The following is a 26,120-nucleotide window of genomic DNA, read 5'->3' as shown; positions in this document are numbered from 1 at the left end:
AGCGGGAAGCGCTTCGGTTGTGCCTTGGCCTCCCCAAATTTGTGGCCAATAACGTGCTTTATCTTGAAGCCCGTACTCCTCTTTGATTATCTAGATTCCGATTCTTAACTCTTCGTACGTACTTGAGGATATATGAATCAAATTTACACCGCTCCTTGTCTGTTTCTGTTGCCAGCCGACTTCCTTTTTGAATCCACTGGCCTAGATTTCATACCCCGCCGGTAGTTATGGTACAAAATTTGCTTGATCCTTTAAATGTTCTCCTGTATAACATCCTTCCGTCAAAAAACAGTGGGTCCTCAGTAGAAATTGTCTATGATGACATTTTCCCGAAAAACTTAAAGCATTTACCACCCCGCATTTTAAACGGATTATTAGAAGATCATTTACAAAGCCTACCTATTAGCTCAAAGATAGCTACTGACGCCTCCTAATGTGATGAAAAGGCAGGGGTGGGAATATATTGCCCGCTTCTAGATTGGTCTTTTTCTGTGCGGCCTGCCGACTACCCCCCCAATTTTGCAAGCGAAGTTTCTGGTGGTGGTGCTTGCTCTTCGAAAACTAGAGCCATCCTTCTCTTCAATGGCTGTCATTACAGACTCTCTTTGTGTTCGTCCCTTGCTTCCGCCGTGGATTCGCTAATCTTGAACACCTTCCATTCATTACTGCCTCCGCATTTGAGCCTTGTTCACATGATATGGGTGCCAGTTCATAGCAGTGTGACAGCCAATGAAGTTGCTGACTGCCTGGCAAAGGCGTTTCTCAATGGCCCGTGCTACCTATCGTTCCGGCTACAGCGTACATCACAGCAGCGATGTTCCGGAGACAAATTTGTTAAGAATGACAACTGGATCTCTTTTCCTATCTGATGATTACCTGCACCTGAGGTATTCGTGGATCAGGAAATCATGTCATGCACGGCAGCTTGAGGTATCTCTACCAAGGCTAAGCTGCCGGATCCCACCCTTAAATTTTTATTTGCACAGGTCCGGGTTGGCGCTTAATCTCGTCTGCGTATTTTGTGGTGAGCACGAAACCATGGACCATTTTTGGTTGTTTTGTCGCCGCTACACTATGATGAGAAGACGGCTTTTAGAGAAGCCATTACAACAGCTTGGCCTTCGTTTGAGCAACCCAGTCATATTGTCGTTTGGAGCCATCATACTTAGGTACAGCTACAAATCTTTTTTTACCGCCGCCCAAAATTTTTAATGCAATCGAATCGGTTACCTTGGTAACTTTTATTTTTCAATGGTATTGTGAAGGAAGGCCAGGCCGAGACGGTAAGATGTCTGTGGAAGGCTAGACCGAGACGGCAAGACGGCCGTGCCTGGTGTTTATTCCAAAAGCGAACCCGGGCGCGTGCCACAGGCGCAGCCACGGGATGGTGATGGTATGTACAATTGATGATGATGATATGTACAATGTGATGATGGTATGTATTATTCTTACAATTATCATTATCACTTAACCACTCGGCTATAAACCTCAGTGTCGATCTCCTGCGTGCGTTATGCATTTCCCGTTTCATTTCGCTGTTCCTTTTTGTTAACTTCTTCCTTCCTTAGCATTCATTTTATTTTCGTCCAGGAAATATCATTCTTGTGTATTTTTCCCCAGTTTTGCTGCGTTAATATTTGTGCTAATGGTGGCGTTTTGCAATTTGCATCACTTTACTTTGTGTGATTGAGCGTTTCTTGCTATTTGTGTCATTTTTAACTCACTTCATGTTCCGGGTTTTTGAATTGTGTATATTTTCCAGTATTTTTTAAATTTTTTCACTGTATGCGTTGTCTCCTTTCGCAAGAATTTCATTTAAATGTGTGCACCGCTCCCCTCGACAATCCCCTGTGGGCCATGAGGGTGTCTGAAATAAATAAAAATAAATACATCTGAAAAACTCTCTGTGCCCCCCAATTCTTGGCCAATACCCCTATGTTGGCATGTGCCATTGTGTGAGGGTAACAACAACAACTAAAATGTAAGCCTTTAAAATTAACAAGGCCCTTTCGATCGCCTCTACTGAAAGAGAAAAGGCGTACGTTTCTGATTACGGTGATGGTCATCGAATGTAAGTTCTCCCTTCATCTGTTGCTGTCTTCAGTGCATTTCCAACGTTATGAGCGAAAAATGACCAGAGAAGCAACCCATGAGGGCAACCTAGGTCACGTGACCTTGCGGCCTCATCACAACCTGCCCACCGGATTGCGAGCAAACTGACCACCGAGTTAGATGGTAGCTAAATTAATGATTCGCCGAGAAAGGTTGCTCGGGAAGAGAAACTTGGGTTACACAAGCCCTATCGATAGCAGCACCTGCCATCGCAGGGCAGTTGCGCATCGCTTAACCGCTGCACCACTGTTGACAGGAGTGATATGAGGGCGCCCAGGGACCTATAAATTAAAATCGAGAATGTCCACTTCCACATATCTGGGCGTAAGCACATTAATGCTGTCGCTTAAGTGTGTCCACCAAATTTAACGCGATAGCGTTAAAGGGTACCTCCAGCGTTTTTTGTACCCTCGGGGATTTTCCTAAAACTTTCAGTGTAAGTTCACGCAGTTTCGTGGCCATTTGTGCAAAATTTCGCTGCCGGGCGAGGTCTTGATGGAGCTGAAATAAATGTTGAAACTTTAAATTTCGTGGCGAATTCTGAGGACTTTATACGAGTAGGTTTACTTTATGCTGAGTACACCCTCGTTAATTTCGATTGCACATTTCTCTCCGGCGCTTGCGAGCATTTGCATGACACATTTTCTTTCTTGCGAATCCCTGGACGAGAGGAGTGTGTAGACATGCGATTTGGGAGGAGGTACTGCGGCCACAGAGATGGGTGTACGGTGTGTTGGCTCCCATGCATTGCTTGCCGGCAGAGCGCGTGGTAAAGGGCGACGTTGTGGATCAACTTTTTTCTTCGTCTGATGTCATTTTTTCCTCGAGCAATCGCTAACAGCACGACGCCATTTTCACTCCGGCTTGTGCACTGAAATGCACCGCAACCGGACATGACGCGGCACTAAATGTAGAGTTCGAATAGTCAGCGCGTAACTCAATGGAGCTGGACCAGCAGCAGAGGCACGTGGCCTGCGTATGGCGCCGACGAAAAACAAAAACACAAGAAAACGACCCTTTCCCGCGCGTTGTCTGGGCGACGGCCGGAGGGGCCAATCGTCGTTCAGAAAAGCGCCAAGCGGAGAGTTGGGCGAGGAGGATGTCCGAGAGTCCACAGCGCGGCGGGAAGTGCGCAGAAATGCACTACTTTCAATATCAATGGGCTTTAGAACTAATCGTTGCGTCTCTGCTTGCATGCTCCGAACTAAAAGTGGGAAGGTGAGAATTGGCGTAATGCCCTCAAAATACACGCGTTTATCGTACGTAAGCTTGCATACGCTTATGGTACGTACAGAGCGTCGATTAACCTCTTTTCCTATCGTATCTGTACGCCACGAGCAGACGACATACAGACGACGAGCGGCGACGTGGTGGCCGGGAAGTGTGAACGAGGCAGCATTTCGGCGGCAGTGGAATTCGCTCTCTGTCGCCGCCGAATTCACAAGTGTGAGCGCGCCTTAACGATAAATTGGGTCCGAAACGAGGGTATGGTAGCCATCATAGCGAAGTGTCCTGCTTAGAAAGGCGCTGCCATGTTTGGCGTTGCGACAATGCAACTTCCTACTCGCCGTTCTATTGAAGCAATTTTTCCGGCGGCAGAAATCGGCCTCGGTTCGATCGGGCTTTCCGCTGGGTACTTCGGCAGAATTTCTGTCGCGGCGGCGGATTCCACTCGCTCCCGCCACTCAATGCCCAAGTGTGAACGTAGCACTGGGCTTTTCAACAACTGTCTTGCCACTGTTGCGACTCGGGTAGCATGGCCGGACCAGAGATGGGGACGAGGATGATCGGAGACTGGGTTACGAGGAAGGCAAGGAAAACTTTATGCAACTATTTGCGTCACGTACACGTACAGCAACTGAGAGTGGTTTTCAGTAAAAGGGTCTCGACGAGAGGAAGCTCTCGACGTGAGGCCGCCTTCGATGAGATGTTGCTCTTTGGCTGTACTCTGCACCGAGTTTTATAGGGTTTTCCTTCCCTGAAATCCCCAGATGGAGGCCGGGTTTGCTGAGGAAGGCGTGCCCAAGTTCACTGTGCCAGATCACGCACTCTCTCCCCAGGGAACACGCCCCCGTAACGTGTTGATCTTGAGAGGAGGGCGCCATCTACGTCGGGCAGACAGAGGAATCTCCACGGGGCGCGTACCCACGGTTTGCAGGTGGCCGCACGTGTTTCTCATCAGTGCACGGGCAAGTCTACGCGGAAAAGTACGCGGTGTCCGCTTCCCCTTTAGAGTTGAATGCCGATGTCAAAACATGATGGCTTGACTCCGCTGACCCCTGGATCTTCTCGAGACGGTGAATTACGCTGGCAGAGCTGTGCCGGCGGCTTTCAGGGAAAGCCAACTGGCGCCGCTGTCGAGGATAAGCCAGGGCTTGACCCCGCATCGCTTTCCAGTGCTCATTTGTAGCCCGTGGGAGAGTCTGCCACAGTCGCGCAGGCATCAGTCTTCCATGCCCCGTCGAAGTGGCCAGCAGTTGCGATAGAGGGAACCTTTTTTTTTCCGAGACAAATGGCATCCGGTATGCAGCCGTAGCGAGGTTGTCGGCTTTTTTGACAGTTCTCGAATGTCTCTTGCTCCGCCCCGCATGGCCAGAAGTACGATCATAACACCACGTACCCTGCGAGCAAGCAGTGGTTCAATCTTGCCTGTCGTCTTGCACCTATGCTCGATATGCAGGCGCTGGACAGGTGAAGAAGTAGCTGAGAAAACCGGAAGCCATATTTTTGGCAGTGAAATACCTAACATGATTCGAGGACTTGCGATGTTCTCATAAGACTATGAGACTACGTGAAAGAGTTCTTTCACGGCAGAATTGCAGCTTTCTGTCTGCCAGTCTACGCTGGTGCCTCTCGTACTGGCTGGCCCTGTAGTCGCATGAAACCCGAAGGAAAGCTCCATGACCAGCAAAGCTCTCAGTGGCGCTGGTGTGCGCCGCCTGCAGGGTGTGGGCCTCTGTGCTGCCGCGCTGCGGTGAACCGCGCGTGGTGGAGGAAGAGGAGGAAGGCCGGTCGAAGCAGCACTGTGGGTGAGTGTTCATTTCTCACGCCCGCTGCCGACGTCAAACAGAGGTGACATCCAGCAACCACAACACATACGTGTGGCGAGGAACGGCCGCGGTCACAATACTGGCCCCTCTCGCCCACGTATGCCTAACTAGGATTAACCACGAGGACCACGAGTTGTGTTTACAAGTGCGGCACGAAGTAAACTACCACAGTTTGTGTTCGTATGCTGTCTGTATTCGCGTCTACCTGAATCTTAGGGAAACCCTGGTGGTTTGAACTACGAGAGCCTCCAAGGCAGCAGACACGGGATGACGCACGGAGTTTGACGGCCTCCGATAAGGGCAGTACTGTTTACGCTGTGCCGTTTGAGCACTGCGCGTACCGGGTATGGTTTTGTGAACGTGTTCCACTGAACATTTGCGAGCCATGCAATGTATCTTTAGCGTTCGTTATGCCTCGGGCGTGCGTCTATCGCCCTCGACAGCTGATGCAACTGTTTGTAAAGCACTGCTTTGTAGCTAAATGAGGCATTGCTGCAGCGTCTCCACAAACGTTCCCGAGACGCAGGGATGGTCCGTAGAAAAATCTAATGATGTCGATTAAAAATATGCCAGGAGGAAGCAGTGATCCCTCTTGCGTGGTACTGCAACACAGATCTCCGCTTACTGTGAATTTTCTCACCTGGAATAGAGCGAAGTGCAATTTTGAACAGGTGGCGCAAGCTCACACACTTTTGTTTCGGGCAACGTTGCTCAGAAAATGCGATGAAACTCTCTGCACTAGCGTTGAAGATCTAGATGTCACGAATATCTGCGCTGATTGTGCAGACTTTATGACCAAAAATACGCAGACGGCCACACAAACCAACAACAGAAACTCTTTGTGTACACTGAAACGCTTCCCGGCAGAAAAAAGAGTGGAATGACGTGCCAGCACATCACATGAAAAGGTCAGATTGATAGAGCTGCTATATTCCACTGACCGAAACGGGCAGCCATGAGATCTACACAGACGACTATAGTGCGCCCGAAACAGCGTGTAAGGATTAAGTTTGTTGTTAAGTGGAGCTCACAGGACTCATAAGGAGGCGAATTGCGTCATCTATTTTGACTTGCGTTATTGCTCTTTTAGCGTCAGACAGCGCTGCAGTCGTTTACCGGCAAAACACGTGAGCAGTCTGCACACAGGACGCGAGTACTGTAGAGCGGAGCCAACGGCGCGTACTGAACTGCTGTCGTGTGTTGTGGTGACCGCGTCAACTATGTTGCCTCATGAGCCAGGCAAGTCAGCCGCAGCAGACACGCGATTGAAATGGGTGGCTACCTTGCGCCCCATGAAATGTCTTGTTCAGGGCAGACATCGCTTTCGTGCAGGACGTCCGACGCCATGCTGCGGAGTAGGCAGGCGCGGGAGGGGAGCGAAGCGGACACACACTGCGGCTGGTGGGGTTGGCATCCGGCCCCACTGCAGAGGTTCGCGTCGGCCGAGTGGGTGCTGGTGTGCTTCTGCGTGGCCGGCTTCGTGCAGGGCATGGTCATCAGCGGCTTCATCAACGTGTCGCTGCCCACGCTCGAGCGGCGCTTCCACCTGCGGAGCGTCGAGGCCGGCCTCATCGTGTCCATGTACAACGTGGGCTCGCTGATGCTCATGACGCCGGTCACCTTCTTCGGGAGCGAGATGCACAAGCCGCGCATCATGGCCAACGGCGTCTTCTTCATGGGCGTCGGCTCCTTCCTTTTCACCCTGCCGCACTTCGTGGCGCCCCAGTACAAGTGAGCGCATTTTATGGGAGCTTTGTGGGTCAGCCATTTCATTTGGCCGGTTGATCTGTGCGCCGTGTGGATCGAAAGGTGGAGTTGGAGGCACTGCAGTTTGCGCACATGAAACAAGCGGAATAATTATACGAGACGAAAACTTGCAATTTTAGAAGAACAGAACAATGCGGCACAAACATCAATTGCACTGAACAACAGGAATAATTACAATTAACTCCACGCAAAGATGCAGAAGGATACGAGTTGTGTAGAAACATATACAGGCAAAAAGAATGAAAAGCAAGAGAGCGCAAAAATGTTGCGCTCTCTGGCAAAAAAAAATGATGTTGCAAGAAAAAGCGCAAAGCAAAGATGTTTGCCTGGAATAGTTCCAGGCAAACAAGTTACACGTCCTGGTGTCACGGAGGCGATCGGAGTTGCGGGCGACGCGTTGCAGTAGGGCCGCGTCCGAATGCACCCGAGAGTCTGTGCACTGACTCGACGGACGGAGCCCGCCTTTTTAAACCCTTCGTCGGGCTTGCGCGGCCGTCAAGGAAACGAGCCACCGGGTTAGTGCTACCAGGAGTGCGTCGGGACATGTCCGAGCGTCCGGGTGGCCCGCCCGCATTTTCCAGGATTTAGGAGGCGGCCTGTACAATCGCCTCGTCCTTCGCACTGCTTCGCGGGCGGGAACATGCACCTCGAGGTTAGAGCCCCCCCCCCCCCCCCCCCCCCAAGGGCCGGAGGCGCTATTCCCCACGGGAGCTCGTGGAGAATAGTGAGAAAGTGCTTACCTGCAGCCACCCGAGCACATCCTGCCTTGGAATTGTCCCTGCTACGACTGATCTGCAACGTCGGCGCATTGAAATTTTTAGGCGAGTGACCAACGATGCACGCGCAACGCATCGCACTACACACATTTCGAAAAAGAAATAGTAAAAGCGTAGTAACTGCTGCTGTTACATCTTCTTGATCGTTGCCCTCACCTCAGGATTCGGTACTTGGGCCGCTCTTGTTTATCATTTAAATTTATGACGTCGTGAAAGACATTCCACTTCATATTAAACTTTACGCGAATGATTGTGTACTCCACTCTGAAATTAAAAATAGGTCCGATAAAACTTAACGAAGCATTCCAAAAAATTATCGCATGGTGTGATGCCTGGCAGATGCCAATTAACTTCCAAAAAACGGTATAGCACATGAGAATCATTGGCAACAAAAATCCCTTTATATTCCATTATTCTTTTGCTAATAAAATTCTCTATAAAGTTCGGCACTACAAATATATAGGACTATAGCTCACTGATAACCTTGACTGGAGTAAACTCATGAATTTGGCTTAGTTACAATTTATGCAATCCTTGTATTGTTATTGCATCATTGTATTGTAGTGCCTGTTCTCGTTTTTCTGTTACTGACCATTGATATATGTGTTATCGATCCCCCCCCCCCCTCTTATGTAATACTCCACTTAGGGGCCATTAAGGGGTAATAAATGATTGATCAGGTTTTAAAGAATGCAAACCAAACTTTTTTTCAGGAGTGCATTAAAACTGTCCACACCCCGAGTCCTGCTTCTTGCTTACAGATTGATTGTCCTTCCAATATTAGATTATGCGGCGCTAATTTTGGATCCGTTTACCAAAACAAACACTAAAAAAATTTGAAAAAAGCTCAAAACAAAGCAGGTCGCTTTGTTTACACTAGCTATGCATGGCTGTTTATCAGTGAGTGACTTGCTAATTAGGGCAGGTCTAATATCTATAAGCGAAAGGAATCGCATTTCTGGAGTGAATTTCTTATATCAATTAGTCAAATATAATTTTAAGATTAACCTTAGTGGACTACCATCTTTCTCTTCAGGTTACACTGCAAGACAACGTCACAATCGCCCCTTTTCGCCAGCGCAGTAACTGCTCTAAATATTCATTTTTTTAGGACAGTAACTGAAAGGAATTCGGTTACTAACAAGGAAGTTCTACAGCAATCTCTGACATCATTCGTCGGAACCCTGAGTGTTAATTACTACATATCTGTTGTATTGCGTTCCTGAATCCCCCCTTGTTCTGAATTTACTATTATTATCGACTTGGTGTTCTTTGTGGTGAGTATTATTTATTCGCTCGAGGTTGGTTGTGTTCGTGTCAATTTGCCATGACTAATGTTTTGTTGAACTTATTCCATTGATTCTTCTCTTCTTTTCGCTGCTTCGCTTTGTTTATGTATTATTGATTTGTGGCATTTGTATTGCTTTCTGAATATTGTACTTGTATTTTGATCTTTGTATGCCTACCTTGCACGAATCCCTTCTTGTGATTGCAGCATCGATAAACAAATACTGCTGCTTAATACCTCGCAGGATATCCGCTACTGTACCTTGAATAGAAAATGTACGACAGCTTGATTGACCAGAATATTCGCGTATGGACAACTGCAACACATCAGACAACATTTCTGCCAGATGTCATACGTGCCTCTTTGCAGATCATAATGTGCAGCTGCCATTTACGGCAAATCGAGTTAACCCATGCGTAAAAAACGAAAAAAAAACAATTTTCTTCTCTTACGGAAACCTCCCCTTTACTGTTCGTGTGAAATAAACAAATAATAAATTATTTGCGATTGCGAAGCATTGCGTTCTAAGTACACGCCGTTCGGCCCTCCTCATGTGGCTAAAAACGCGATGTCAACTTCGTTGCATATGCTTTAATTAGGGCTTGCCGCAGATTGTTGCAAAAGCACCGCGAAACGAAATCACCCTGCTCTGGTCTAAAATAATAGAAATGCGACCGGTATACCCGAACACCAGCTGTGCTTCGTGTATGAGGCTATTGTTTCGCAGACTGGACTGCCTGCTTTAATGACTGCTTCTAGCTGTTGTTTCCCTTCGCATGGAGAGCTAAACTATTTTCATTTCCTCCCGAAAGCGGGCGAATAGTTGTGGCAAAAGAAGTTGATCCCAAATCACTAACTCGAGTGTGAAAATGTTAATTGGTACAGGCATTTCTTGTCACTTCGTTCTGGAGGTAAATTTTGCTAAGGGTAGTAAATATTACTGCCTACCTGTTGGAACTGTGCCAACTGAGGGCGTCCCTGGGCGTCACCATATTTCTTGCACTGCGAAAGGCGGAACCGATTATTTCAAAAATGCAAAAATGAAAGAGAAGATAATAACAATCGCTGTCCGATATATTAATCACCCGAAGAAGAGGACAGCAGGGAGACGTACAGAGGGGAGCGATAGAGAAAAAGTGAGAGCTCATCTATACGCTAGTTTACAAGAAGATAAAACAGGGGAACAGGCCTGCGGCCATTTTAACCGTGCGCGAGTGACCAGTGCCCGTATTTACAACATCGAAACACTGTATACACGCGGCGTCCTGCCGCTAATCAATCGCGCATTGCCCGAGCGGCCGGTGTTGCCACCCGGCAGCATATCGTCCGAAGGTTCACAACACGCGCACACTACTTGGCAGCGAGAAAGTGGGCCGTCAGGCCCACCTGCTGGATGCATGCAGGGAGGCGCACCATTGTTCTGCGGTGAGTGCGCGCACTGCCACGCGGCTACAGGAGTGCCTTGATCCCCTTTGAGCATCTCGCGACGCGGCTGTACGAAAGCGGCACGTTGCATGAGCATATATGCTGCAGCGTCGCTGAGGGAAAGTCCGCGTCGCACTCGTAGAATCATCGCCGAGATGCGCTCTCCTTGCGCGATGCGTGGGCATCCAGAAAAGAAGTGTTCCGATATCTACGTGTGCGCCAGTCGGCGAAGCTCTGCACTGTCAAACCAAATAAATCACTGCGCTCTGAGGAATACGACTGCTTTATGCACGGCCATTGATGCTAGTATAACTCTGGGCCGCTATGAGGTTTATTTTGTTACTTCGAATGCAAACATGGGTCCATCACGACTCTATCTTTACAACGATTCGTCGCAGCACTCTACCAGAGTGGAGGATTTTCACGCCGAATGCTAACCCATCACAGCTAATAGATCGTGGCCCGCTTGACGTGTTTACACAGACGTGCATCCCGCAGTGCGTTTGGTGAATCCACGTGGCCAGGCAAATTCTCAAGAGAGCACCTTCTTATCTGCTACATATATGGCAAATTTTTCTTGCGGACGACGCGATCAGAGCACTTCTCTTTAATAGGTGACGCTGCGAATCTACCGCTGACAGGCACGCGGATCACGACACAGGCGGAATCACTAAATTTTATCGGAACTCACTCATTACACTTCTCCCCGCATCTCAATGAAAGCTGCTTCTGCTCACTGGGCTAGCTCTTACAGCGCTGCGATCTACACGAAAACCTCCTTGTCCGACTTCCACATATCGCATCCAGCTTGTGATAAAACTTCCAATCTAATGGTGTTATTAGAAAGCAAAGTGAACCTTTTGCCTAGCGACATTAGGCCGACTTGTTTTGGGCCTGCCGTCAATATAGGTGCGGAAGCCACTTGCCTGATCATAGCTGAGGTATTCCACTCTGGCAAGCTCGGGCCGCTTTCTCGACAGAGAAAGCACGGCGCTTTTGAACGCTTTGTCAGTAACAACTGGATTATCACACTAGGCACTGCCGGCTCCTGACTTGACGGTGAGCATACGCGAAGTTGTCGAGCCGCTCTGTGGTACCGGTTTGTTCGCCACCAGGTACAGCCAGGAGGTGAAGGACCTGTGCCCTTTCGAGGAAGACAAGGCGACCATCATCAACCCCGAGGGCAGCCGCGCGCTCCGAAATTACCGCTTCGTCTTCATGGTGGCCAACCTGGTCCACGGCTGCTCCACCGTGCCCTTCTACACACTCGCCATTGCGTACCTGGACGATAACCTGACGGCTCGAAAGTCCAGCTGGTACATCGGTACGACTCCCTCTCACGCCGTATCGGTTGCCATGTTGATTTGCTAAAAGCACCTCACCATTGCCGCTCATGCTGCGTGTGATGGGTAATGTACTCTCGGAACTGGCACAGTGTGCTCCGACATTCTACGGGCGTAGAAAGCAGAAGCTTGTTCTATAGGAGTCATGCTTGAAACAGCATAATTATTGCAGAACTGCGCCCGGGGTGTCATTTTTTGTTCGCAGATCTACTCCTTTTGGAGCGAGAGCTCTGCTCCTTGGGGTGCAACTTTCGATTTCGTTGTAATAGTAATAATAATTGGTTTTTTGGGAAAGGAAATGACGCAGTATCTGTCTCATATATCGTTGGTCACTTGAACCGCGCTGTAAGGGAAGTGATAAAGGAGGGAGTGAAAGAAGAAAGGAAGATATAGGTGCCGTAGTGGAGGGCTCCAGGATAATTTCGACCACCTGGGGATCTTTAACGTGCACTGACATCGCACAGAACACGGGCGCCTTAGCGTTTCGCCTCCATAAAAACGCAGCAGCCGCGGTTGGGTTCGAACCCGGGAACTCCGGATCAGTAGCCGAGCGCCCTAACCACTGAGCCACCGCGGCGGATCCGATTTCGTTGTGGAGGATTCAATGACCTAATGCGCCTCACAAGGTCGAACCGTACTTGACTGCGTGGTTGTATAGCCCAGGCTATGGTAGCATGACCACATGATCATCATGCGACTATGACCATTAATTGGGTACCTGACCACGGCTCTTGGTCTTGGCCTTGACATTGCATTTGAAACAGTGGGCATCACGTGATTATGACGCCAGTGTGTCAGGTGACGCTGGCTGGTGCATAAGATCCTGCATCCCGCGGCTGTGATCTCACAGTCGCCATAGATAAGGAGCACGCTGGTCCGACCGTTGTATCGGAGACGTCAAGCTTAGTCAAACTACAGTGAGACAGTGATGAAGCCTTTGATGTGCGATAATAAAACATTCAAACCGAGCGAACCGTGTCTCACCATGCAAACCAGAGCTTTTGCTCGTATAACTAGGCTCAAAGCGCGTTGAACCCCAGCCATTCTTTCCACCTGTTCTCGTCAAGAGTGAAGACACGAAGCACATACAACAGCTGTAGCTTTCCGCGGTAACATGATCGCTCGTGTAAACTTCTTAACGGCTTCGGCGGACAGCTTCCTCACTTTTCTGCCGCAGGCATCTACTACACAGCAGCCATCATCGGGCCAGCCGTGGGCTTCATCTTGGGCGGCATGCTGCTCAACGTCTACACCGACATCACCGTTGACCCCAGGAGGTACATTTGACAGCCATAGCCCGCGGTTGGCACCGGTTTGCGATGCACTAGACAAACGCTGTCGCTCCCACTCCACGTCGGTGCTACCGCAAAGCCTGGCCCACGTGGGCCGTTTTCCCAGGTGATTCGACAGCGCTGCCAGTGAGCTCATTTTCACCGAAACTCCAGCATCAGGTGAAGCAGAAAAAAAGGTTAGGCAGTGTTTAAACACGGCTATACCCAAAGGTCGAGCGATAGCATTTTGGCAGAGGCCCGGGCCCAATTCGGAGGTCAACATCGTGTCGGGTACGGTGAATTATATACGGTTTGACATCGAGTATGGTCCAAATCGGCCAGGGTCAAATTTCGGGGGTGGTTCTAATTTAGTCTGGGGAACCTGTGCGAAAGCACTGACTTGAGCTATGTACAAGACGACGACAATGAGCGGGCAGTGCCGCCGGACGGAGCAGATGAAAGCTGACGAAGACGACGCTCTGCAGTGCACACCTCGAGTGTGTGGTGCTGAACACTAGGCGCATTCGGCTGTGGCGGTAGCCTAGGGGTCTTCTTGCTCAGCCTCCTGTGAAACATACGTTCGCGCCACCGCGGGTTGGACTCCCAGTCGAGGATTGATTTCTTTTCCTATCTAGGCATATTTGGACTTTATCTAGGCTGAATGCCAATTTTAGACAGCGGACAGGTGACGTGGTGTGGAGCGGGCTTCGTGCATTGAATAGAGCTGCCGGTGCTGCCGGACCGGCGAAGGCCGGCAGCACCGTCACGTGGTTTTGTGCGCAGCCCTGCAAAGCCCAGCTGGTCTAGCGCGCCAATGCTGCGGAACGTCTTCTCGCGGCCACTCGATGGCGGGCTCGTAGTCTTATAAAGTTGCATAAAGTTGGTCTGCGCTCTCGTCTTGGAGTTGGATGCCTGAGCATGACTGACTGGCTGCTGGCATTTAACGAAAAACTTAATGCTGGAGTCGAACGGCAACGTACCCTGCATTGCAAAACTGAATGAGACGGTAAGAAGAAAAAAAAACGGGAAGATTCAGTGCACGGCAGAGGGCGATTCGCCTGCACGAGCATTAACTATGCAAACCAAGTGGAAAAAGGGTGTCAGACGCGGGGCACGAAAAAGAGACAATTACAGCGCGAAGCTTGGTGAAGGTGGCAAGGCAGCAGGGTTAACCTGCCGCTCCGCGCGCGCGAAAATACGCCTCATGTGCAGCCTGTGGCGCGTGTGTCAGCATCCGATCTCTACGGTGCGTGTCACGTTAGTTGACCCGAGTCGTGCAAAGTATGATATAGATGCTGTGGGACTGAAGGTGGTGCACTATTCGCGTCGTCCGCCCAACGCACCTGTCAGTGAAGTAAGCACTTGCATGATACGATATCATTACCCCTTTGGACACGTTAAAAAACTTCGGAGAGTTATTACGGCATTCCTCGAAGGCCTTTTCAGCAAGGCACCTCTTTTCAGCAAAAGAGTGAAAGCTCAAAGCAGCGGTGACGCAGCTACACGGCGCAGCCCAAACATGAAACAGTCGTTGAGGCTTAGCGCCCGCTGCTGTGCTTGAGGTGGCTGAAGTGAGTGCTTTAAAATTAAAGTGGAATATTCTGTCCATTCATTGAGTTCAGATGTTTTTTCATTGTTATTGCTTCCTTAAAAGAACTGCAACAGCTACTCTCATCAGCAGCAGCAGCAGGTTGTGTGTATTGCCTTGGCCACCAGGGGCACTCGGTGTTGCTGCAATAATTATATGGTCTTCAAATCTGGGCATGTATTATAAACAATCGTCTAAAAAGCAAAACCAGACAAACCTTTCGTATTTTTAAAGATCATGCTTTCAAACAATGCTGCCTGCATATATTTTTTCTTTGCTTTTACTAGTTGGCGTTGGACGACACTGTGATCATAGGTTCTCAAAGGCCGCGCTTTTGGGCTCCAAAGTTCTCGGGCGCGTGCCTTCAACTCCAAGGCCCTTAGCCGCAAAGACACAAATTTGTGCCGTGTAGCTGCACTCCTTACGCCTTTAAACATAAGGACCTGAGTCTCAAAGGCCTTTGCGGTGCCCGTGTGACAGGGGTATTACAGAAAAAAATGCGAAAGCATACAGGTTGCCTCGTATGGTGCCTACAATGAGTGTCAAATAATCTTCTTGCGATATTCCCGCCGAAACTCAAGTTGGAACCTGTTCCATTTTCCTTATATGGCGTGAATGAGTCATCAAATGTTCCAGTACCTTTCACTGGATAATCATATATGATTTTCATTATCCGGTCCACTAATCCATCTTATTCCACCCACTAATCTTCACTAATTCACCTTAATTCGTTTTCTGTGGTGGCTCTTCTTGCAAAATTTTGGAGTTCCTTTGAAGTTTTTGAAGGGTGCCAACTTTCGAATTTTGAGGCTTCTCAGATTTGCAAATCTGGCAGTATGATTGGTCCGCTGGTAGTCGTTTGGTGTTTATGACGTAATAACCCATCAATCGCATTCATAGATAGCGCGGAGTCTTCATACCACTACTGGTGCAGTGAGCAGAGGGTAAGCGGGGCACCACTCCTAGCTCTGGCGGGTATACCTGTTTCAAACACAGCCACCGGCGGGCCTTTTGAGACCAAGGTTGTTCTTCCCGAGCTCCCGTACGGCTCATGCGCAGCGCCGCTGTGGGCAGGTGGAAACTACGTTCAGTTTATTTTAATTTAATTAATCATTGTTTGCGTGTCATGGTGGGTAATTTGCCACGCGCAATGGTGGCTAAGTTGTGATGACGTCGCAAGGTCGCGTGGCCTCCCTCGCCAAATCATTAACTGCCACCCGCCACGGTAGTCATTTTGCTCACAATTCGGTGGGCACGTTGATTTGACGTCACAAGGTCACATGACCTCTCTCGACCAATCCGTAAATTTCGGGACAGAAGCGGGACCTTTTTGTGAGACGGCAACCTAAATGCTATCGCATTAAAATCTGGCGGCAAAGTTATGCAGCGTCGCCAGAAACCAACACGCGGCGTCATTTACACTGTGAGTGTACGCGCGCTTATCGGCCGCAGCCTCGGCCTGTCGCCTTCGAGCAACGTGTGGATCGGTGCTTGGTGGATCGGCTTCCTCATCACCGGCTGCTCGGCGATCCTTGTCAGCGTGCCCATCTCCGGCTTCCCCAAGACGCTGCCCGGTCGGTGGCGCGCTGCGGCCGCCGACTGCAGGCGCTCACACAAACGCTGCGCGCGCAGGCACCGCTGAGATGTTGGCCCAGAAGCGCGTCGAGGTGGACACGCGCGCCTTGGAAGCCGAGCACGACGCGGTCCGGCTGCGGCTCTCCGACATGCCCAAGGCTGTCTACCACCTGCTCAGGAACAACACGTTCGTCTTCATCAGCCTGGCCGCCACCGTCGAAAGTGAGCGCCACCTTGCAGGTTCCGTCCTGGCAGCCGCGTAGATGGTGGGCAAACCCTCGCTCTGTGACTGGCGGTACGGGGAACTTGCGCTGAAGTTTGCGGTGCCGACTCCAGCGCCATAACACACTGCCTAGGGAGAAGAGCGAGAAGTTTTGGGTAGTACTCTTAGTACTTTTCCGCGCCACCTTCAGGCGCTTATTGGCGTGAGCCTCCGCGCTCTGTCGAAGGCGCACGTGCCGTGCGTCAGCTATCTGGGCTACGCCGAGAGAAGCTAGGCAAGGAATGCTGTCAGGCAAACGCGGGTATCTAATCGCGCAGAATGTGTTCTCGCGTTTGCAGCGGTCAAAGCGGCTGACAAAAGCAGTTTTGAGTCGCCGAATGGAACAATTGCAGTGCCACCTTGGCAGCGCAGGTTCTTCATAGGTGCAGCCACCGAGGTGGACGCTGTCTGCCTCGCCTTGTGCTCATTCCTCCGTGGCGCCATGTAGCAGGCAAAGCTGTGTACGAAGCACAATTATAATCAGTGCGCACCGTTATGAAATGCAAACAGAAAAACAAAACTGCCTCTCATGTCCGGCCTGCCACACTGCAGGCACGCCATGTAAAGTCATAAAACTCACTTGTCGCTGCTACCTCGTCGCTTTCAATTTCTGCAGCTGCCGCCGTGGTAGGCAAAGCTGCGTACAAATAGAAATCAAAATCAGGGAACACAATTGTCAAATGCAATGAGAAAAACATAAAGCTGCCTTCACCACCTGGCCGCACATGCAAGAGGTACGTTTTTAAAAGCACATAACTCACTTGTCTCTGCAGCTTACATTGCAGTGCCGCACATGAGAGCATACGATTGTTGAATATGATCAGACCAAAACTTGGCTGTTTATGTGCCCACCCAGACAATTGCAGTCATGGTTTTATGCTTTATGGGTGTGTTAACATCCCAAAGCGAGTCAGGCTATGAGGGACGCCGTATAGTGAAGAAGTTAAACTTTCGCAACACTCTGGGCTGGTCGGATGCTCGTCGTGAGCGATGAATGATGACGGCACGCTTGCCGGTGGTCGTACACACGGCGGTTAGCAGTACGAAGACAACTTCGTGTCTTTGCCCGCTCCAACTTCCAACTTCTTAACAACAAAACTGATTTGTTAAGGACGGGATCGAAATACACGGCAGTATGAGACAAAGGCGATTTAAAATAAAGGCTGTTTAAAAGCGACCAAGACTGCTGCACGGCGCGCTCCTTCTCTTTGTTTGCAGCTGGTTTTAAACCCTTCGGTAATTGGTCGGAGCTTCACTGTACCAGCTCTCGCCCAATTTCGACCAATCAAGTGGGCGTGCAGGAATGTGCAGGGCGCGCGGTTTCACGTACGCAGCTCGCTACATCTGCCACCCGTCAAGGTGCCCCCGCATTGGCTTTGCTGTCTCCGCTAATACTAAAAAAAATGGCAGCGGCTTTGCTCGGCTATGCCAGGATATCTGTAGCGAAAGCAAGTGTGAAACTCCCCGGTTGGCCTTGTTCACATGTTCCACAACGTATGAAGCAGAGACATAAACGTCCAGTATGACCTGTAGGTCCATGTTTGATTTCAGCACCGAGGCTATCCGAGGATCGAAGGGGTCGCGTCACTCTTACGCCTATTCTCTAGGCTAACGGCACGTTGTTCTTCGGTTTCTTGAGCCCGCTGCTGAAGTCTCTTGGTCGCATTCCATCGTTCATCACGGGCCGTCTTCAGTGAAGCAGGACTCGGGTCTCTCCTCCGGCTGCTGTCGCTGCTGCTAGCGGTCGAGACACCGGGCGTCAAACGTGCCTGTCTCGCGGCGGCATATTCACGGCGGCGTTTAGCCAGTCGTTCGGCGCGCTGTTCGTCTGTTTCCTCTTCATCTCGTTCCGCTGTCGATTCCAGGCCTCCTCCAGCTCATCAGAATTGTCGCCGTCCATACTGTCGCCTCAACTGTGGTTGCGGCGCAAGGCAGATCTCCTTTTCAATCCTGTGACATCGCGCATGCGACGCAGCTGTCGAAGCAAGCGGAGGTGAGCGCAACGACGAGGAACGCGGCGTCACGTCCTACCAAACGGCGGCGGCGGCGCGGTGTGACGTCATGCCAGATGGCGCGGCGAGCGCGCGAAGCACAGTAACCTTCCGCGGCGAGGCGCGCGTTGTGACGTCACGTGCCTTCGTGGAGTACCGCCACGGCGAAATCGTGAGTTTGCGGCCAATAAAGCTTTCGTTTTGAAAGAAACCCCTCGCTCAGCTGGACGGCAGGGTCGTTTGAGAAGTCGCCGACTTTAATAATGACCTAGCTACCACGTAGAGCTCGTCCCTCGGAAGAAGGTCGTCGGCCCTGACAAGGCCGCTCGTGGTCTCACTCCCCATTTACCACGGCTTTGGACAGTGTCCGAAGAACGCGACGGATTCCATTATTCTACACCTTCTCGACTTCCCACGGAGACGGCAGCTCCCGGCGAAAGGGGGAAACGAGCCACTGGCGCCGTGGGCTTCTATGGAAATTTCGAACACCTGGTGTCTTTAACGTGCACTGGCATCGCACAGCACACGGGCCTCTGGCATTTCGCCTCCATCGAAATGCGACCGCCGCAGCCGGGATCGAACCCGCATGTTTCTGGTCAGCAGCCGAGCACCGTAACCACGGAACCACCGCGGCGGGCTAATTACAGTCAGTATCGACATTATGTTCTGCTATTAATACATCTGTGCTGGTACATTAAAATGTCATGAAAGCGGACGTGAATTAAAAAAAAAGCATTTACGATCTCCGAACAAACAGAACGTGGCAATATCTGCGAGCTATTGCCGAAATGTGTCATCTGTTCCTGCCAGGATTATCTGCCTCATGACAATGCATAAAACGAAGCTTCATTTTTTAGAATCCTGCATGCGAGAGTAGGCAAGGCGTTTTTTTCGGAACAATTTCGTTTTAATTATACACATATTAGGTGTAGCCTCCCTCATTCGCTTGTGGGTGGTTTCCTTTCTTTCTGCCTCAGCCGATGAGGAAAGGCGCTCGGTGTGGCGTCATGTTTGAATTTTTCTCGCCAGTGTTTCGTAGGATTATCGGCTCAAAGTCGTGAATAGTGAAGTGGTCTTGTAAGAAAAATATCATGCGGGAATCTTAGAACAAAGAACCCTTAATTGACCTCGTGCAGAACCCTGCAGCAGACCACGGCAAAGTACGACAAAAAAAATCCTAATTTCCTAAACATTCCTTGCGAGTTATTAAAGCAACCCCCAAAATAGCTTCGTACCATATGGGCGCCAGGCGTGCGGTGCATGGTGCAAATATCATGATATCTTTTAGCGCATAGAGTTATAGCACTTGCTTAAAATCAGTTGCTGGGCGAGTTGGTGTTAAAGTCAGCGCTTTGTGGTGTCTCTCCTCTTTTCCGTGTTCGACTTCGCGCCGTGTGAATGAAAGTTAAATCAGTGTTTGGCACATTTTACATAACGTTTACCTCTGTGTGCTCGTGATTCGGGATAGCTTGCACGCAAAAAAAAACCGCCGCAAGTTCGCCTGTGTATGCTATCGCATTTAGAAACGTATAAAACTGCGCTGACACTTTAAGGCCGTTTTGTGTATCACGCCCCGACGCGTTCCAATCGCGTTATGTACAGGGATCGTCCGCGAAGCGCGGCAGAAGCACCGGCTCTGTGCAGTTGGGCCGCTTTGCTCCGGTCGATGCGTGTCTCGGAGGCCATCCGAAGAGCGCAGCCATGCCGCTCGCGTGTTGGATACCTGTACTACGACAGAAAGGATGCACCTGAGTGGCGTACGAGGCGTAGCATTGAATTTATTAAAAAATCATCTAAGTGAACGCTGCCAGTATGTTGACATGAATGGTGTATCATCCAGTAAAGTGCGAATTCTATACGGTGTGCCCCAGGGATCCATCTTAGGTGCGCTTTATAAATTATATTACTTCAATAAATGGGTTTTCTGATATAGTTTTATATGCGGATGATACGAATGTGTTTTTCACAGGAGGAAGCAAAGAAAGCTTGGAAAAGGCTGCTAATGAGTACCTAGGTAAATTATCACGGTGGCTTTCAAACAACAAACTGAGGTTAAACACAAGCAAAACAAAGTACGTAGTTTTCAAGCCCATAAATAGGCGAGACTACACAACAATAAATATAACCTATGACGGAAATTTGATAGAGCAGGTAAAAGAACAAAAATTTTTGGGCATATGGTTCAGTGAACATCTTTCATGGACCACACACGTTAATAAATTAACAGCTGAACTGGCGCCAATAACTGGCAGCATCTACAAAATCCGGAACCTTATACACCCACAAATTTAAAACAGATCTTATATTATTCCCTTTTTTACTCCAGATTGAGTTATGGAATATTAGTTTGGGGCACCACCACAATCTATAACTATAATGAGTTAATTGTTGCTCAAGAAAAGATACTACGCTTGTGTGAGAATTACAAAGGCGATAGACGTAACCTGCGAACCAGGCCTCTTTCATTAAATACAGTATGCTAAAAGCAAACTTGATCTATTACTTCAAACTACTGCAGTGGATCTACCGAAATAAACTGCATGTCCCTCCGATAGAACATATGAGCACATACCCGATCCGCGATCTTAAAACGAGATCGCCAAAGATACAAACCAATTACGGTAGGCAAACGATAACTTTTCAGTCCACTAAACTGTTGAACCGCTCTAAAATAAACGTCAACTTCAGCAAATCCTTTGCTATTTTTTAAAGTGAATGTAGAAGCATCTCGGTTAACTCCGGAATTTCATACACGGCTCATTGACTTGCTTTAAGGTTGAATAACCATATTCTAGATTTTTTCGGGGTGTGTGCATGAAAATTGTATTGCCACTGTACATGTATTGCGTTTTACATTGTTCCAAAACCACATTATTTGAGATTCTGTTTTTTTTTTCTCCTTTCGTGGTGTATATGGTTCTGACGTTTTATTGCGGGTTTCGCATTTGATGCATAATGTTGCCTTTGCTTTTTGTGCCCACTTGCGAGCGTAACCAGAAGTCTTGTTTTGTACTGCATGGTTGAATTGTTTCGGACTGATGTATGGGGTAGTATATTTTTTTTCTGCCTTTTGAAAACTTGTATGTTTTTTTTTTATCGCAATCGTTGTACTGACCCATATGTATCTGCGAGATTTGTTCATCGATGCAACCGCATGTACAAGAGGCCAAGGCCTCGTCAGGCTCTTAGCCTTTAGCCTTGGCCTCCTCTTAGGCACTGTCTGAGAAAAAATAAAGGAAAAAAAACACGCGCATCGAATTAACTAAATCCCAAGGGTCGCGCTAAAACATTGCTTTAGGCCTTATTTTCGAACACCAGCTGCTCACCATGCGTGTAGAACTCGCGTCGCAGTTAAAAACGCGCTGTGTTGCAATTCTGCGCTATTCGTGAAAAATACGGGGTGTGAAACTACAGCGCCTATACTGCCGGGAAATCGACAGTGCAGAGAATGTCTAAGCAATAATAGTGTTTTTGAAATTTGCCTCATGAAACAGCCTGTGCGCAAACAAAGGCGCGCCGGCCAGGCAAAGGGATGCTTTCCTCTGTTTATGTTTATAAGCGCTAAAAAATCCCTTACTTCATTTAGTCGAAACATGACATTTCGTCTCTGGGGAAAAAAATAAAAATATGAACAAAATAAGCGCATTGTTGCACATTAACGGTCATGATTCAGGTATTCTTGTGCTACAGAAAAGACGAGATTAAGGATAAAGCACTACAATCAAAGAACAATAGGCATTTCTAATATAACTGGCGCTCTGCACTCAGTGCCCTTAAGTGGCACGGAGTCACGAATTTTTCTCTCTCTCTCTCTCTCGTCGGCTAGATGTTGATGTCATCCTGATGTTGGCGTGGAGTGGTAGAGGGCGGGTCTAGTGAGTGACCCTGAGGACGTACTTCACGACTGTTTAGTTTCAGACAGGTGTGCAGGTCCTCCTCAAGAAGTTATTTATTACAATATGTGCGCAACGAAATGTTTCGGCCTCTCCACTTTAACTAAAACAAAACTTAAAACTCCCGCGACTCCGGACCGCCGTCGGCCACCACACGGCCAACCTGTCCGGTCGCCGCTCAACGAACTCCCGTCTTCAACTCCGCGACCCCGGGACCACCACCGGCTGCACACGACCGATATGTACGGCTGCCACACACCAATCTCCTGCGCTCTCCTTCGCGCGCACACATCTCGTTGCATTCTCGCCAAAACTACATCCTCAGCCAATAGACTATTCTCCCGCCAAAACTTACTCCTTAGCAAATAGATGACTTTCCCGCCATCTTTCTGAAGTAAGATGTCACAACGCAAAAGAAAAGTACACGGTATCAAACACACGCCTCGCTGTAAGCTGCCGTGGCTAACTAGAAGATATTACAACGAGAAGAGACAAACACAATTTAAAACACACGCGTCGCTATTAGCCGCTCTGCTAGAGAGCAGGAAGGAAAAAAAATGCACAGCGCCAGTCCACCCGAGCCGTCCTGTCGTCGTCTCGTGTTTCAGAGCGACTTCGAAAAACAAACCATTCCTCTCTCGCTTAGGCCGAGAAACCCGAAACTCGCGCGCGCCCTTTTGAGAGTCTTTCTCCTTTTTCGGCACATTCTTCTGCTCCAATTCGGCTGTACTCCTCACTCTTTACCAAGACGTGCCATACCTGCGTCGTGACAAGGTGAAATAGGTGTAATTCTAGAGCACAGCTACAAATAATTCCGAAGATGCAGCCAACTGCAATGGTAACGAAAGGAATATAAAATGCATGCGCCTGGTTATATTCACCTAATTGCTTCAAACAAGGCACAAGACTTTTAAAGACAGAGAAATGGTTGTTTACTGGCTGTGGTGGCACAGAGGCAAGATCATTCAGCTCCTTAGCTTGAGTTGCAGGTGTTATTCCTACTGTAGTATCCACATTTTTGCGGCGACAAAATGCAAAAAATGTCATTGTGCTATGTAGTAGTGTTAAAGACGCCAGATGGGCGACATAAGTTTGTGAGAGGTGTTCAGTGTGTTTGTGTTTGCGCTTACGACACAGTTTCAGGGCACGAACTACAAAAAAATACCCTTAATAAAAAATTGTCAGTGTTTTAAGTAGTTCAGAATGCATAGTGCGAAGCATTCCCAAATCACGAAGGTCAAATTTTGGAAATGGCTCGGACCAAATTTGTGGCTCGCCATCGTGTCGGGCACAGTCATTTACTGTTGTACACCGAGTTTGGTCCAAATCGGCCAGGGTCAAATTTCGGGGTGTTAGTGAGCCAAATTTTTGGGTTGGCCCGTGCCAAATTTGGAGGTCACCATCGTGTTTGACGCGGTCGGTTATTGTTGTGCATCGAGTTTGGTCCAAATCGGCCAAGGCCGAATTTCGGGGGTGGTTGAGCCAAATTCATGCTCATCCCACCTTAACGCAACATGAACTCCCGTCCCTTCCAGCATGATGGCGCCCTCTATACCCTTGCGCTCGGTCTGGCAGTGGAGCTGCCGCAGTTTCGGGAGGAAAAAAGGGATCCTCCAACTGTTGCTGCAGCGTGCTTCGGGCCCGGTCGTGGTTGCGCTACAGTAACCCATTAATCGCGTTGCCTTTCTGGGATGTACGCCTTGCCTGAACTCACTGGAAATGCCACACAACGTAGCAATTCTCGTTAGATGTGCTATGGGGGACAAATTCTCCAGGACACGTGACAAGCGATTTTGGCTAATAGCTGCCATGTTTGTTAGCGGTCACCTGCTATCACTAGCACGTGAGTCCGACTTTCACCTCGACAAGTGTGGTCTCCAGCCAGCGGCTAATCACAGAGCTATCGGTTTCGGTTCCCGATGACGCGTCCTGGGGACTTTTGTCCCCGACATGTACAGTACTCACGGATTGAAATAGGACATTCGGAGCGCGTGGCCGTCGCTTCATGGAGCGCCGCCCGTAGACGCTCATGGAACCAAGGTGGTGCATTGTGGTATGGCGTGAGAGGGAGAACATCTACAAAGCAGAATTGTTCCTTCCGGTAGCCAATCAGCCGGCCTGTGGTTTACCACATGCCTGCGTGGCACTGCAAGGCTAGCGCTCCGAATGTCCTATTTCAATCCGTGAGTACTGTACGTTCCCCGCAGTGGTGCACAGCCGCGATATTCATCACATCTGCACTGAGCTCGTTCACACTCGCCCAAAATTACAGCCTATTCTCCACATTTATAGCCCTCCTAAACGGGGCCTCCTAAACTTCGAGCGCCTTTTCTCAGCGGTCAAAACTCGCGCAAAAAATGCCCCAGTTATTTACAAACTGACCCCAGTTATTTCTAAACTCCAAAAGCACACACAACAGGAATTCAGGTTCATCAAACGTGTGGAACACAGGAAATCGGGCCTACGGGAATCGCACTTCGACTAACACAGGCTTACACCATCGGCAGGATCACATCCGCATTGCCGTGCCTACCACCTCTTAGCGAAAGATAGAGAACGCTTAGATGGCCTCTTTAGGAGTAGCACGCGCACCGCTTTACGTCTTCCCCCAAGTGTTTCCACAGAGCGCCTCCTTCGACTAGGCATATATACATAACACTTTCGAGGAACTCTGTTAAGCCACCAAAACGGCAGACCTAGCCAGGCTTAAACGGGACAAGCTCTGCTGCAGTCTCTTCACCTATTACCCGTCGGCGCAATACCCGGAACTAACCCAATCACCGCTCCCACGCAGACTGCACTCAACATACCCCTCCTTCCTAAACACATGCGCCCAGAACGCGATCAAAGTGCAGGGAGGCCCTGGCCCTGGCGCTGTACAGGACCTACGGAGGGGATCTCAATGTGGCATACACTGATGCCTCACTCTACGCATCAGTCGCACAGGCAGCCATAGCGGCTGTTCGCAGTGACGGCAACCTCATGACCACAGGAAGCATTCTTACCTCATTCATAACCACGGCTGAAGAGGCGGCTATCGCTCTAGCAATCTCCCCCTCGGCCGCCACCAAAAATTATATCTGATTCTCAAACAGCCATCGAAAATTTAAGCACAGGACGCATTTCTCCACCAGCCAGCGCCATACTCAGGCGCTGGATCACCACCAGAACCGTAACGCTCATATCGGCGTCAGCACACGCGGGCTACCCGGAAACGAGGAGGAGCACGTCCTCGCTCGAGATCTTACCTTCCGGGAGGGAGAGGAGCACCCCGCCTCCTCCATCGAAGGGGAGTGCCTGCTAAACTTCAGAGACATTATGCAACACTATCGCTCCTACATACAATGCACCTCCTCACCCTTCGCTATCTGCCACGCAATGAACTTTCTGGTGGAGGCTATAAACTCGCACACTACCTTACCCGATAGTCACTAACGGACGTTTTCCCGACCTCTTCTCTGCCTCCTGCCAACTATGCGATCTGCTATATGTATTGCTCACCGGTTCCACTTACCTCCCCCCCCTCCCCCCAGCAGGTGGCACTCACTAGAGCAGCTGATGTCAATCTCAGCTCCACAGGACCAACGACGCACCATCACCAGTGCCAATAACAGGATGGCCCTCCAGGGACTGCACACCATTTGTAAGGCAGGAACCCGCTGCGCGGGCCCCTCCCATAGGCCACGATGGGGCTCTGCCCCCCGCCTTTTACATTGACGGCTAATAAAGTTCGCACCACCACCCCAACGTATCGTCGTATCTAGTCCGACTTACCCCTG

General features: G+C 49.6%; 1 protein-coding gene across 1 annotated transcript in view; it reads left to right on the top strand.

Annotated features, from left to right (window-relative positions):
• Nucleotides 1-3,052: 3,052 nt before the first annotated feature.
• LOC144126199 (solute carrier organic anion transporter family member 4A1-like) overlaps nucleotides 3,053-26,120 on the top strand; it is a 50,559-nt gene continuing 27,491 nt past the window's right edge. Inside the window, exons 1-7 of the mRNA XM_077660251.1 lie at nucleotides 3,053-3,075; nucleotides 5,058-5,141; nucleotides 6,495-6,893; nucleotides 11,534-11,742; nucleotides 12,939-13,038; nucleotides 16,073-16,194; nucleotides 16,253-16,417. Of these exons, the coding sequence (XP_077516377.1) occupies nucleotides 3,053-3,075; nucleotides 5,058-5,141; nucleotides 6,495-6,893; nucleotides 11,534-11,742; nucleotides 12,939-13,038; nucleotides 16,073-16,194; nucleotides 16,253-16,417 (1,102 nt within the window). The remainder of the gene's footprint in view (nucleotides 3,076-5,057; nucleotides 5,142-6,494; nucleotides 6,894-11,533; nucleotides 11,743-12,938; nucleotides 13,039-16,072; nucleotides 16,195-16,252; nucleotides 16,418-26,120) is intronic.

The sequence above is a fragment of the Amblyomma americanum genome, chromosome 1 (assembly GCF_052857255.1).
Source record: "Amblyomma americanum isolate KBUSLIRL-KWMA chromosome 1, ASM5285725v1, whole genome shotgun sequence".
NCBI classification, from domain to species: domain Eukaryota; kingdom Metazoa; phylum Arthropoda; class Arachnida; order Ixodida; family Ixodidae; genus Amblyomma; species Amblyomma americanum.
Note: the sequence above shows the minus strand (reverse complement) of the source record. Positions and strands in the feature narration are given on the sequence as shown.